The sequence below is a fragment of the Temnothorax nylanderi genome, unplaced genomic scaffold (genome assembly GCF_030848795.1).
Source record: "Temnothorax nylanderi isolate EJ_2023f unplaced genomic scaffold, tnyl_v1.0 TNYL_tig0023_pilon, whole genome shotgun sequence".
Lineage (NCBI taxonomy): Eukaryota > Metazoa > Arthropoda > Insecta > Hymenoptera > Formicidae > Temnothorax > Temnothorax nylanderi.
In genome coordinates this window covers 798587-813684 of record NW_027249085.1, presented here as the reverse complement: position 1 = coordinate 813684, position 15098 = coordinate 798587, and the positions used below count along the sequence as shown (strand labels likewise).

Below are 15098 nucleotides of genomic sequence, written 5' to 3'. Positions count from 1 at the left end.
GCCGCGCGCGTGAACCGCGAGAAAGAGGAGCTGCGAACGAAGGAACATCAGGGGTGCTTTCGGCGCGGCCGGCTGTAATGAAATTAGATTAATGGCCCGACATGGCGTGGGGGCCGTAAAACAATCTTCGCATTTCTTCCCGCGATGCCGCACATACGCGATTTTATACGCGGGATTAGAAAGTTTTGTTCGTGTCTATTAAATTTCAGTTTTTATTAGTACAAATGTTCTAAAGTTAAATGGTACATCTTAAAGGAGAAATACAATTCTTTCACATATCGTATCCCCATGTCCGAAATCATTTTTTATTGTCTAATCGTTATCTTAGCTTGGCTGGACTGTCGGAGTAGGTGGTCGATCCTTCGGAACTATAGCAAACGCTGTGCTGTAGAAAAAATTCGTAATTGTACAAAGATCGTATGAAGATAGCGCAAAATAAATGTTATAAAACGTTAAACTTAATTTCTTGAAATCTACAATAGTCAACCGCTTGAAAAAGACCAAAAATACATTTTGGCTATTTAGCTAAACAAATAAATAATAAAGTAAATCACAATCATTAACTTTGAAAACCGTGCGACCCCTGGGCATTCCTAATTGCGGAGCGGAGGTAGATTTAGTGTATTTCTTTCTCCTGTTAATCACAAAATAATCTGATGTAAGATTGCAATCGAAATAGTATAACGCGATTAATATATACAATTACAGAAACTATTCTAATAATATTAATGAAAAGATATTATTTTGATGCAAATAATCTAGCAGAGTAACGTAATTAACGTAAAAAGACACGCCCACGGAAAAATTCTGCTGCTATCGCTGACGACGTCTTTGCTGCTGTAACTCATCGCGGCCAAGCAACGTTCCTCGTCCGCGTGCTCCTGGCATCCCCCTGGGCACCGTCCAAACCTATCTCTCCACCATTCCTTCAATTTTTCAACCACGCCCTTACGCAACGGCTTCGAGGGGCACGTATCTGGTTGGCAGTAGTCCGCATTCTCGTAGAGAACCGCGAATCTGAAGAGAAAAAGAACGGATTGAATATCATAACGGCGTCAAGCATTCGTTTTTCCAAAAGATTTACGGCAAATGTTGCGAGAAAATTCCAAATTTAAATAATAAATTATATATTATATAATACGTCTAAATAATAGATAACTTTAACAATTTAATATAGACTAGATATTTGACGTATAGGCAATTCGGAGTAAGCCAGATATAATGCGAAACAGAAAGATAGATAAGCGAAAGGAAGCGATCCCTTAACTTACGGTGTAGCCTTTGATTCGCAGGGTGGACAGCCCTCGGAGGGCTTGGTGAGAAATCTGTAGCACACTAAGCTCAATCCCACCAATAACCACATCATCAGTACGGATAACACTGCTATAATCACGAGCTCCGTGGGTCCAAGTGTCGTTGTACTGCCTGAATTCAACCGGCACAAATTTAATTATCTTACAATTTAATTGTCCTTTGAGTAGTTAGAAAGTGGCACTATTAAATTAAGTGATACAGATGCGAAGAGGCGAAAAAACCGTATTATCTCACGAGGGAACAACCTACTTTCTCCTTTTCCTTTGTAAAGCGACGTTGCACTCTCGTCCGTCTGACTCGTACGTCCCGTACCTACTTTAGGCATAACTTGATAAGTACCGCTTGTTCTGCTCTTCATAATATCGCCGCCGATATCTAAGACATCAAGCCATAAAAAAAATATGCTATAAAATCGTTTGTGAGAAAGTTACAGCTTAAGCTTTAAAATTTTAAATCAATCATTCTATTAATTAATCAATTTTTTCTCTACTCCTAAGTTTCAAATACAGAATCTAGACGACTGTCCATTAATCTTTTCTAACGTGATTTTATAATTGTAAAATAAAGCAAAACTTTCCGAGAAGCCGTATGCGCGATAAAAAAATTATGCGAAGCAAAATGCACAAGGCCATTTTGATCCCCGAGATGCATCAAAGGGTTAATGGACACGCGTTTATATTTTACTCCCCTTGAAAGCGCACAATGAAATCGCGCACGAATTTGCAAACACGGTGAGAGAAACGTTGCAAAGGCTGCAGTTTCTTAGCTATGCGAGCGCTTAAAACGGAATAGTATATCGGTCTCGTTAATTTTCAAACGCGGCGAATCGCAACGAAAGGCCGTCATGAAATATTACCCGATTCTCGCAAGGTAGCCAGTACTCGGAGGACACCACCGAATGCTGGATACCATTTCTCGTCGTCCAGGTGTCGGCGCACCTGAAATGCGAAAAGTATCTTTGCGATTTTTGCGAAAAGTTTTTGCGGTTCGTCCAAATTAATCTTGAACAACCGCGTTAATAATTGTAAAATAGAAAATCTGCGGAAAAGGAATATGACATGATTTTTCTAGTATGAGAATGTTAGAATTTTTTTCCCAGACATCTTGTAATTTATATTATCATTATTTTATCTGATGATCTGCTCATGATGTACAGATTGTTGCAACCAGGTATAGAAGTCCTTATTGAACTTTCGCAGCCGCGTTTTCGTGTTCGATCGCGAAGTGATGCACTTGACGCTGGCGATGTAGTACTTGACGAGGGCAAAAGCCGATTTTTCCGAGTACAATGATTGCAGGCTATCGGTTTTGAAAGGCAGCGCGATGCTAGATAGAGAGTGATGTGTTGAGGCTGTTTGTTCGCCGAGGCATTCTTACAAATTGCCACTCGATAACTACCTGTTAGGCTCCGCTTCATTATCGAGGAACGGGAGGGGTATTGTGACTTCGTTCGCCGTAGCTTCGTTACCATAGCCTTGGCGAAATAAAAGAGTTTAGTAATAATTGGTACTTATATACAGCATTTGAAAAATTAAAGATAAACCGTAATATAAAATTGTCAGCTGTCATAGACAATATTTTTCAGTGGTCATTTCAGTCTCTTTACAGAACAGATAAAATATTGATTTACTTTTAATTAGTTATGTAAATTAGATTTTCATACAAAAATAGTTTCTTATTTTTTTTAGGTGACAATGATATTGTACTACTTTTAGCTTTCATTCGTGTGTCAGCCACATGTGGAATACTAAAATAGTATACAAGTGTCGTTCAAAGTTAAACTCGTTCCTTCGTTCTCACCATCGACCGCACGTCTCGAATGTCCCCGCTTCATCGTGGATCGTCTTTTTTTTCTGAACGTGAAGCTTCGATAGTCACCGCTGTCACGTTCGGAAGCTATTTTCATTTATGGAAAAAGCAACAAACAATCAGATTGATTCTTCGCGATCCCAAATCAATGCATGCATTCGATACAGTTTTCAATTTACAATTAGCTTACAAAATTAAGTAATATATATTTAATATGCGCATTTTCGAAATTTCTTCGGATCGCGAAGGATTAACAATCGCACTTACACGCCGAATACGTGATAAGCCCATTACAGGCAACCGACGTTTTCGGTGGTGTAATTATGATGGGTGGAATCCTGATATTTGGAAGATCTTGGCTGGGCTTCGACCAACCGGCACCGTTTGTCTGTAGAAAGACCTTCAGCTCGTCGAAGAGCTCAAACAGCATCCTCGCGTTACGATACTTGATGTTACCCGCGTAATACGAGTGTCTTGTGATGGGGAGGATGTAGACCCGCAAGTAACCGCCCAGACTGTCCGCCAGAGCTTTCAGCATCAAATGCTTCGTTTTGCCAACGGACAGCCTCCGTACGCTCTCAAGGCATATGTGAAAATAGTCCATGAGGTGTGCTATGTACTGATCGTTCTGGGGATCGATGACGTTCACCTGGCGAAGAGGAAAATCTTAGAAAGCTTCCTGTGCGTTCCTTTAAGAGCACTCACTCCTCATTATAGAAAACTGGTTACCTTTAAATTCTTATTGGAATCCAAAAATATCGACCTCTTTTACAAAATTTATTTTTAAATAAATAAATAAATAAGATACATTCTCTTTAGGAATTGAACTTTCAAAATTTTTTGTTTATGATGATAAAATATTGTCTTTTATAATACAGTTTATGTCGACAAAGTTCTTGTAAGATGCTTCCATTGGCCTTACGTTGGGTAGAATATCTTGAAACATCCTCCGACTACTAAGAATAGTAAATTCATCATTTGTCCAACATTGCTTTCCATAATCGTTTCTTTCGAATAAAACGGTGCCGGTTTTTTGACCATGTTTGAAAGATTTAGCCTCGCTTAACCTATCACGAACAAGACAGTAAATACGTTGAAAACTTCAATCAATGACATGATTATGTTTAATTTTAAAGAATTTATTTACTTAAATAAATGTTGATATCATACAGAATTAAGTAAATGTAGACACTTAATTGTTAAATGGCACGTATATCTTTATCGAATGCAACAAACCTTTTACTGAAAATGCAACCTACAAGTACCAAAAAAAACCATAAGGGACATATATTCATGCTCCGAAACAACAATTCTAAATGTTCAACCGCGTGATTTTTTTTCGCGGGTTTCTTGGGTATTTCTGACAAGCCTATAACGACTTGTGCCCATTATTCTATCACAACTATATTTCTATCACGCGCATTACTTCGTGCTAATAAAACAGTAACTTCAGACATGATTGTTCATTTTATTTTACAAATATAAATTTATAAAAATGGATATATATATATATTTTTTTATATTAAATAAATAAGGTAAAAAATTCGAAAAAATTTAAGACATGAGTGGACAAGCTGTAATCGTGACAGCAGTAACCAAAAATCAAAGAATTATACTGTCTCTTTTCGACTACGAATTTGTTACGAATTATAATGTAGAACAAGAAAAAAAATAGACACATGATGACATATTTATCACTTATCATTTATTATTACTGTCAGATATATATTAGACATTTAATATACAAGAATGTAAAATGTTTGAAGTGAACATTATAAGATAAAAAGATATCAATTACCGTGTCGAAAATATCTACGCTACAATATTAGCGTGTACGAATTAGAAAATTGTTTACTTCAAATCTTTTAAATCAAGTGCTTTCATTTTACACAAAAATCGCAATTGCAAGAATTTTATCTCGTCCGTGTTGAGTTTTACCACTCCCTCTTGATTATCGATCGAAAGTAAAGTGCCGACAGCTTCGCGGTCTTCACCTAGAATTACTTTGACTCGATCGCCGCGTGACGGTACCACAGGTTCCAGTTGTTCACACACTAGGTTCACAACTCGATCTTCGGTAGGTAGATAAACAGTGCACATACCACCCTGTCACAAATAAACGTGTTATTCTTGAAAAATAAAATTAAAAAGATGCGCATATGTGAACTACCGGTATCGCAATAATATCTTATGTTATTCAGAATTGACACAGAATCACTTACTGAAATTCCTCGAATAACTGCTTGTTGTCCAGCGAGAGCAGGATCGTCATGAGAGTCGCGAATGCGTACTTCAATATCCGTCGTATGCCATTCTGAGCTACCTATGATACCGGAACCGACTGCATCCATTCCTGTTGAACTAGGTGTATGTGGATTGTATGGACTACTTGGTACTCCTGTAAGAATTACGAATTATGGTGTATAACAAGTATTGAACCTCATACCGAGTTATAACTTGTTACGATCGAGAATTTGTTTCTGCTACGCGTAGTATGAAAGCAATTAATTCGTATTCGGCAGATCTGCCGGTTTCGATCCCAACCTTCATTTTATGTACGTCTCGCTTTAATAAGAGATTGATTTGAAGAGTTAAAAGTTGTGAATAAAGTACTACGAGATGAATGATAACTCGTTTCGAAAACCCACATTTCATTTCGTTCATTCGTTCAATTTGCTTCTGCTTTTTAATTCAGTTATATAAAAAAATATAATTGAGTAGATAATAGGATAGATATAGAGTTAATATTTACATAATCGTTACATGTAAATAATACGATAAGAAAGTTAAAGAGTGATTATATTGCAATGTTAAATTATAAAACCATTTAGAAACCTGAAAAACATTTAGATTCTATAATAGAGACTAAATCCTCATCTACTCATATAGAGAGATTCCGCTATCGTTATATTACTTACCAGGTGTCATAGGACTATAACCCATCGGAGAAGGAGTTGCAAATGCTCCATGTGGGCTAGTAGTGTATCCAGTACCACTTGGAGACGGAGTAGCAACGTAGCCTGTAGGACTTGGGCTCGCGGTAGCACTGCCCGCAGGACTAGGACTCGGCTGATATGAACTGAAGCTTTGTTCCGAGCCGTACATGGTGCCCGGAGTCTGCGGAGTAAACGGCCCACCAGTAGGAGGATATCCGGGCCCGTAACCGGGCGAGCCACCTTCTTCTATACTGTAGCCGTCGAAATCGTTCGTCCTGGCGGGTGTGTTAGTAACTGACGGATCCCAAGCTCCAGATTGTCCTGGTGTTCGCGATCCATCGTGAGACGGCGTCATTGAACCGTAGTGAGGGGTGCGAGAACCATCTATAACAATGAAATTTTAAAAATTGTACTTTCCACATCATCTCATATAAAAGAAAAAATACATGTGTAAATATACTCACTTTCGTACATAGGCGTCTGGGAACCGTGCATAGGTGTCTTTGATCCGTCCCTCGCGTACATCGGCGTCTGCCCACCAGCACCGTAAGCCGGAGTTCTGTTGTAACTGCTGAAGCCACCATCCTTTGTCGGGACGCCGACGTTTGCTATATGAGATCGATCGACGGAGATTGTTTGACACGTGGAGTGCAATTCCACGCGCGCTGTTGTCTCTGTCGCATCTTTCACAATACCCACGTTTCCCTTGTACGGTCCACCTGTTATTTTAATCGTGGTTCCAATTAATTCTCTATCCCGTCTTGCACCGGCACCGCCACCACGGCCTCTGCCTCTTCCGCCTCCGCCGCCCCGTCCAAAACCACCTCTGTAAGATTAATCAATAGTTGATATATAAGTAAACGTTGAAAGAATATATCAATAAAGTGAATATAGAATGAGAAGGAGACCAACCCGCTAGGATGCATCGGAGAGGCAATTCTAGGAGACATAAATCCAGCCACTGGTGACATAGAATTAATGGAAGTTGTCTTATTTCCACCGGACAACTGTAAATGTCTGGTTTTGCATACGAATATTCCACCATTGTCGACGAACATTCTCGAGTGTAAAAAGGCAAAACTTCTGTACAGGTGTTTAATTTCACCACCTCGACCTGCATGCGGTCCGTCGACCACTTTAACGATGTCTTTCTTCTGTATGGTATTCTGTTGCGAGTCTAAAGCGACCGCGTTTCTATTTTCTCGACGCTTCGTAAGACCTTGCGGCCTTGCTTCGACCACTTTGCCATGCATAGAGAGAACGTGGAAATTCTCACGTTCTAATCGGACGATAACACCGACTGTTTGCGCATCAAGCTGCACCAAGTCACCCCATTGGAATTGTCCTAAGCTATCAACGCCGGTAGCCATGTCAGAGCATAATTGTAGATCCCTCGGAAGAACCTCGAGTTCGTGCATTGACAAATCAGAAAATAAAACTACTCTATTTTGTTCTACCCTAACAATTAAACCTGTATCACCTTCGTATCTTCCTGCTACAACCTGCAGATTAATTAAAATAATATTGTAACGTTGTAAAAAAAAGAAATCTATTTTTAAAACGAGCAATATCACAAATTTTACCTTAACGTGATCGCCTTGCGTAAAGTATTTTCGCAACTCCGAAGCTTGGAATTCCAAAGCTTCTTTAAGTTCTTCATGCTTTGGCATAACCATAATCATGTTTCCATCTATGGAAACGATCTTTCCCTGTAGGTTTATCAATTCACCCTCGCAAACCTCTACATTATCTCCGTTGCTAAAGGAATGAATTGCAGACTGATCTTCTTTTCCAGAAGTTCCAGTTCCTGGAGTACCACTTAAATCTATCTCAACACCTTCCGGCGCTTCTTCAAATCTCTCTAATTCGGAGAGTGTAGGTTTTACACCCTCCGCGATAATAGCACTTGTAGTAAAATTTTTATAAAGAAAACTGCGTAAAATGAGAAATAATTTTAATTAATAATAATTATATAAATAAATATATATAATAATATTAGCATAATATGTGATAATACAAACCCTTTACGACTATATCTATTTCCTTCAAAAATAAGGAAATCTCCATCGCTGGTAACCTCACCGCCAATAGCACGGATTGCTTCGGGATCGAATGGTTTCGCTACTGGTCGTCTCTTCTTCTTACGTTTCAATGCTTCAGATTCGCTCTGCGCTGTTCTCAATGCCCCACGTGGTCTGGTGTAATCGATTCTCGGAAGCAATTTTAAATGAACTTGATTTTGTGCTAAGTCGACATAATCAACTTGAGCTATATCATCTTTGTAAATGCCTCGTTTTAAACGGACCCATTGTTTAGCTTTTAAACCGGTCTGCTCTTTAACTACTCGCAACACGTCTGTCATCTCTTTAATTGGTACCATTTGTTGCTTCCATATACCCATCCTGAGGTTGCCAACATTATCGATAGCAGCTTTTACATGCGGCTGCTTGTAAGCTTCTATGTAAATGTAACCTTTAACACCTTCCGGTGCCACAACGGATTTTATCTGAAGAGGTTCACCTAAAATTTTTAAAAGGCAAAAGAATATTAAGAGATATGCAATAAAAAATAATCAAAAAAATATAAATCTTTCAAATTTATATTTCTTACTGGAAAATTGATACGTGATAAATTTCCGCATCAATAACAGCACGGTCGACTTTTCTTCTCCTATCCGGCATTTTACCATCCACAAATTGGGATCTTTTACGCCGGGCAACAAAGTCTGTTGAGTGATTTCGTCACTCATTTCTTCACCGCCGTCGCCGAAGCGACGAGCGGCAATCGACTCGTCTGCATACTTTTTACGGAGATATTCCTCAATCTCGTCTTCTTTCTGCGAACTAGAAAATCCGTTCATTAAGAACTCGATTACATTTATCAAAACAAATACGAAATCATCTCCAAAATTTTAATACTTACTCCCAAAGATTTGTACCTCTACGTCGTCCTTCAATCTCACGCGCAGTCGGTCCTAACTCGTCCACCTCGTTTCCCACGATGCCAATTTCTTGGGCACCTTCCTCCCATTCATCGTCATCCTCAACTTCATCATCTACTTCAGCTTCATCTATGATGAACCCACCAAACCTATCCTTCTTCTTTTTCTTTCTTGGCCGATCATCATCCTCTTCCTCTTCTTCTTCATCATATTCACTGCTATTGTCCAAGTCTTCTCCTGCAACCATAAAATATGAAACATAACATATATGGCAAAAAAATATAAAACAACTTTGCATGTGTGATTAAAAATTTTATGATTTATCATACCTTCAGGTTCCTCTTCCGGTTCCACAGCTTCTTCATCTCCCGATCTGACTTCTTCTGCCTCGTCTAGCTTCGGGTCTCCATCTTCTGAGCTACAAATAAAATAAACATTATATATATATATATAATAAGATAAATTAATCCAGATTTATTTAAGAAACATCTAAAAATCTCTTCGTTGCAGACGCAAGAAAATAAAATATCAGATTCGATATTTTTCTTTTGGATTCGCAACAAAAATAAATTAACGCTAAAGCTCTTATTACGTGTCGACATATTCGATAATGGAGTTGTACATATGTTACATACGAGGGGTCTGCTTTCTATTGCTGAACTGCACTAATCAGATTTTATCTTTTTCCTTTTAATATGGAGTAAAAGAAGATAAACTCTGAACTATAGTGCAGCCAGTTCTGCAATAGAAAACAGACCGGAGCATTAGGTGGACTCACCCAGACGGTGATCGGGAACGTGATCGAGATCTGGACGGACTCCTGGATCCCGAGCTACGCGAAGGACTTCTGCTGCGAGAGACGCTTCGAGATCTTCCTCCGACGCTCCCCGCGTCGCTGGCACCTGCAATAAGTCTCGTTGTGTACTTTCGCATTATCTACGTTGCATTTTAGCCGACACTAGCCTCTATCAGCGAGATCATTACCTTCCGAATCCGACATATCGGAATTATTCGCACGTGCCGGATTGTGAGAACGGAGACGGAGATTGGATACTCCGAGAACGTGTAGGAGTGTCGCAGATTAACGGGAGCAAGCGATAATCGCTATGAGAAATGTGAACAAGAGTACCGTGACACAAAGCAAGACCAGTAACCACTAGGAACTGCCACTAACTTATCATGGCGTCGAACGTCGAACGCGAGCGAGTGCGACCAAGTGTGACGTCTGCGGCACGCGTAAATTAAAGACAATTGAGGACTGAGCGCTGAGCGAAGCAGCAGAAGCAGATAGAAGCGTAGAAAAGCGGTAGCGCCTCTAACGAAGGCATCTGGAAGCAGGACCGAAACAGGAAGCACGTGCACAGGAAACACGTGCTCCAAATTTCTCCAACACGCGCGTAAATTCAAGCGCACGTGTGCATACATGTATTATGTTATCAAAAAAGAATTATTTTAGGCCGATTTTGGTGAAATTAACTTATTAATCGGCGATTGACTACATTTTGGGCATACTATTGGGCAGAGTTGAAACAAAAATTAGATGATTTGCTATCTCTAATAATATTTCTTTCTACACATCAAACAACACAACAAGAAATTAATAATTTTATTTATGTTAAAATATTATAAGTCATTAATTAATCGCCGATTAAATTAATTGGAACTTTTGTTAGAATCTGAATGCAGGCTTCTAGAAATTTGGTTGAAACTCCAATAAAGTATCTTCTTTTAATTGTACACAAATTTTAAATACGATTAATTAATCGTACAAGGCATCCTTTCTAAACTTGGCTCCGTTTTAAAAGAAGAATAATAAACAGAGAAAGGACGGTGTATGTAATCAATTGTTGACTTAATCATTTTATTAATTTCTTGTAAATTCTATCCTGCAAGAATGCATGAAAGCAAATAAAGAATTAATTTATTTCCATATATAAATTTATAAGATCCTGGAAGTAGATTTCTATCAAGTGAAAAGTACGCAAAGATGTCGAATCACCTAGGCGACAGATAAACAAAGGGGTTGTAGTTTGTAGTCGCCGTTGAATATTAATCTCCTTTCGTGCACATCGTTTATCCTCGATATGTCCGGAGACATCGCGGAAAGCCTCCTCGCGCAATATTACGGAATTTTCGAGGGTCCAAAAGCTGAAAAATTTCCATCGATCCAGGAATGCGTGGGCAGCGTAGAGAACGACTCGGATAAACTGATCGGCGAGCAATCGACCGTGGAAACGAACGACGATGACACATCCAGGGAAACGGGGGTGCAGGTGTGAATTTCAATATGATTCTAACATTTATTCTTTATAAATAACAGTGAAATAGACAATACAATTGATTGTTTGTGATAAACAGGAGTACCTAATAGATATCGCACTTTTCTATTATTACTGCTGCTGTAATTGACATTATACCGTATAATGCTCGGATAAATTAAAAAGTATCACTCGACTAAATTAAATTTTAAAAAAATCTAAATGCTTTACTGTTCAATTTAATTTAATTAAAACCTAGAATTTGAGAATATTTGTAACAAGAATAAACTGTATTGAAAGTATGATTCACATCATTTATTAGGAAACATGCGATAAATATGAGAAGAGAGGCTTACGTTTCGATTTTGCTTCAAAATTTATATATGTATATACATGTGTAAATAGTATCTTAACATTTATGCATGCAGGAAAATGATATTGAGAACGAGGAAGAGAATTCCGAGATTGATATTCCAGCAAGATCCTCGCGAGCGTTGAAATGGGAAGCGCTCGAAGACAAAGAGGATGAAGAAACATCGTCCGAATTCGATATTATTTTCGAAGAAAATACGTGTGCCTCCTCCGGCAAAGAGACACAGGATTTTGCCACATATAGCAAGGCTGCCTCCACTCTAGGTAGATATAAGATGTAGGTCAAAATACAAAATTTGAATACATGCTTTAATATGTGTCTTCATTATATGAAAAGGTCTGGAAGACAACGAAGGGAACGATTCGTATCTCTCGCTTAGTGAAGATATATTGCTGGACAGTGCTTCAGACATTTCTTCAATAGCAGGGAAGAAGAAAACGAAGAAATCTGCGATTACGTTTGTTCCGCCTTCAACGCCGCCGCCAAATAGGACTCCGTTATACACTGAGACTTTTGTAGATTTAACGAGCACCGGTCTCATATCACTCCCTATCGAAACGATTGAGAAATATCCTGCGATACAAGTACGCATGCAATGTGGATAATGTTTGAAATGAAAAAAAAAAAAATGTTTGCAAGATTTAAATTCAGATTTCATCTGATTCCTGCAACGTCACTTTTATATCATTGTTTTCTGCATTTTGTGTGTTAAATTTTAATAAGTTTTAATTTCATTCAATTTTAGATGCTGTACCTAGAAGATAACAATCTTACCGAGCTTCCCGAAAAGCTCTTCGTTTCCCTACAACATTTACAGTGGCTGGACGTTCGAAATAATCTATTGACAAGTCTACCTACGAGTATTAAATCGCATCCTTCACTAGAAACTGTCTTGTTGCAAGGAAATAAAATCGAGAAATTGCCATTAGAACTTTGTAAGTAACTTTGTAAGGAGTCATATAATTACTTTGTCAACTATGTTATTTTGTTATATACATATATGATAGCTGTGAATTTTCATTATAGGCCTGGTGCCGAAACTTAAAACCCTCAATGTAGCACATAATCCTATCACTGCACCTCCAAAGGATGTTATAGCTCTCGGATGTTCGAGCATTCTCAGTTATCTCCGATCTGAATGGAATAAATTGCATCCGAATGAGCCCGTGACGTTCGTAGAACGTAAGAGTCTCAAATTTGCGCATTCTATTGCAACTCTGTCACACTACAATCATACATATCAACGATTTTATTTTAATTAATTAATTATTGAAATAACTAGCAAAACAAACTGGAATAATCATCAGTGTACTGATCGAAATTAAATCAAATTTATTTTAGAGAAAATTGAACCGAAGGCATCAACGATCTTGGCTTATCGGTCTCCGCGTGAAAAACGATGGAAATTATCAAAAGTTCCACGGCGAATATCGAAAAGCGCGAACGACATCGGCGGTTCGTTCAAAGGCTCTGCGATCAGAAAGAAAAGTAGAGGTTACAAGCCCAGCAACAGGTACAGCAACACGCATAATGACGCTTTTCTGAAGAATTTAGCAAACAGTTATATCAGCGATACACGTAACAATAGTCCAGCGGGTTCTCTTTGCGCATCGTGCGCACGAAATTTTCCTGCTATTCGATGCAAAGACGAGAGTAATAAGAAGGAGAATGAGAGTAACGATGAGATAAACTATAATCAGGATGAAAAATGCGATAAGCAGCACGCATTTTTAAAAATGATAGCTTCGTGCCACGATGTCAAGAGAACTTGCATCAAGGGAGAGATCGCCGAGGTGGATGCGAAAATCTTGCACTTAACCGGACCGTCGCCTAGATCGTGTTACGTTAGACAAAACATTACAGAATTGATAACATATAAACATTATCGCGAAAAGGAATGTCGAATTAAGACGATTAGTAACGAGACGAAACACATCGCGCTCGCAAAGTCGTATTATTCCGCAGCAAGGAATAACGAGGAAAAAATGAAATGTAAGAATGTTGAACATCCGGAGCTGGTTTTCGATATTGTCACAAAAGACATGCGAAGAATGCAGCTGCGGCCGATACAGCTGAAAGACTCGCGCAGCATGTTATCGTGTTTGGAGAATTATCTCGATATCAAAAAAGCTGATTAGATCTTAACTATATATCAAACTATATTTTTACTGATAATAATAAAATATTAATAATAGTATTAGTTAAATGCTATTATATTTCATAAATTACTAAATTTTAATTAGTTAGGCAAATTTAATTTATTAGGCTAATTTTTTCGGAAATTTAAAAGATGTATGCAAAATGAATCAATTATCTTCTTATAATTGCATGTAAAAAATGCGATCAATCTTTTGCATTTAGATGCGAAGGTAAAGGTACTAATATGATCATGGAACAACGACTGCAATGGATTTCTAAAGCGAGAGATTTGCTGGGCGCACAATCAGCAACAATTCAAAGAATTAAGTAAGGCATCTATTTAAATTGTGCTCTTACTAATTGTAAACAGTACGCATGAACTGTATTATATAATACGCAGGGATTTAGACACTGTAAAAGAATGGAGACGTGACAAACGAAGCTTCAATAAAAGCATGGAAAAAATATCGAGGAGAAATGAAGGTATATAACAAATAACTCTTTCCATGCAGTAAAAATTGGGATTTATAATTAAACTTTCATATTTTTTACTTATTGGAACATGAGTACAAAATATGAAAATTTGACTGTATTATAATAAAATATTTTATTATATTACATCATATAAAATATTTATTTATTAGATGATATTCCATTCGCAATCGACATTGAAGATTACCCTACAATTCGAAAACGTCCACAAAATGCGGTATGATAACTAATATGCATATTTGTCTGAAAATATTGAAATGGAAAGTCAATGAGAATTTTTTCTTTTTATTGTGCAATCTAGGGAGATGCAGATAATTATAAACGGGAAAAATTAAGATCAATGTAAGTTCGAATGAATAATGTTGCATTTTATCAAGGTATAAAGAATAAGGCCCATATTCTCAATTCATTTTTATCACAAATGCGCGCATTTCTCGATAAAAGTGAGCTGAGAATACAGGCCTATGTCAATGTGTAACTTTAAACATTACTCATCGCATTCCAGAAATATAAACCGAAAGATTGAAGAATTAACAGGATTCCTGCAAAAGCTCGAAATTACAAAATCTTCAGAAATATTGACGCCTAAATCTAAACAAAAATATCTCCAAACTGAAATTGAAAAGGTATATTCTACATTATTTCGGTTAAAGTTTATTAACGAAAATTAAAATTACTGTCTCAATTTATTTCATAGCTCTCACATTTTCAAAAGGAAGTACACAATCTAAGAAGATACAACGAAATTATATCAACTCCAATGAATTCTCCAAATAATTCATCTTAATATTTTTTTATTTTGATTCTATTTTTTATGAAAATTTTAAGAAAAAACT

The 15098-nt window shown here is 37.6% G+C and overlaps 3 protein-coding genes across 4 annotated transcripts; 1 reads left to right on the top strand and 2 right to left on the bottom strand.

The window, feature by feature from the left end:
- Positions 1-194: 194 nt before the first annotated feature.
- Positions 195-4221, bottom strand: LOC139769644 (uncharacterized). The gene is made up of 8 exons (XM_071700905.1): positions 4046-4221; positions 3391-3772; positions 3115-3210; positions 2469-2686; positions 2171-2252; positions 1564-1689; positions 1272-1446; positions 195-1017 (listed from the first exon to the last, which is right to left on the bottom strand). The coding sequence occupies exons 1-8, from the start codon at positions 4067-4069 to the stop codon at positions 759-761; spliced, it is 1362 nt and encodes a 453-aa protein (XP_071557006.1). The 5' UTR covers positions 4070-4221; the 3' UTR covers positions 195-758.
- Positions 4222-4811: 590 nt separating this feature from the next.
- Spt5 (Transcription elongation factor subunit Spt5) lies at positions 4812-10245 on the bottom strand. The gene is made up of 12 exons (XM_071700674.1): positions 9985-10245; positions 9779-9902; positions 9330-9418; positions 8982-9237; positions 8670-8902; positions 8081-8579; positions 7643-7991; positions 6972-7561; positions 6524-6885; positions 6042-6443; positions 5346-5521; positions 4812-5229 (listed from the first exon to the last, which is right to left on the bottom strand). The coding sequence occupies exons 1-12, from the start codon at positions 9998-10000 to the stop codon at positions 4975-4977; spliced, it is 3351 nt and encodes a 1116-aa protein (XP_071556775.1). The 5' UTR covers positions 10001-10245; the 3' UTR covers positions 4812-4974.
- Positions 10246-10279: 34 nt separating this feature from the next.
- LOC139769544 (uncharacterized) lies at positions 10280-15084 on the top strand. 2 transcript variants are annotated; one of them, XM_071700692.1, is made up of 12 exons: positions 10280-11273; positions 11687-11894; positions 11968-12215; positions 12377-12566; positions 12658-12813; positions 12973-13144; positions 13993-14097; positions 14171-14253; positions 14415-14479; positions 14564-14604; positions 14768-14888; positions 14960-15084. In XM_071700692.1, exons 1-12 carry the CDS (start codon positions 11085-11087, stop codon positions 15047-15049), a joined length of 1668 nt encoding a protein of 555 aa, XP_071556793.1. In that variant the 5' UTR covers positions 10280-11084; the 3' UTR covers positions 15050-15084. The 2 variants fall into 2 exon arrangements, with proteins under 2 accessions (XP_071556793.1, XP_071556792.1); XM_071700691.1 differs by lacking the exons at positions 13993-14097; positions 14171-14253; positions 14415-14479; ... (1 more) ...; positions 14768-14888; positions 14960-15084 and having other exon boundaries at positions 12973-13955.
- The last annotated feature ends 14 nt before the right edge of the window (positions 15085-15098 follow it).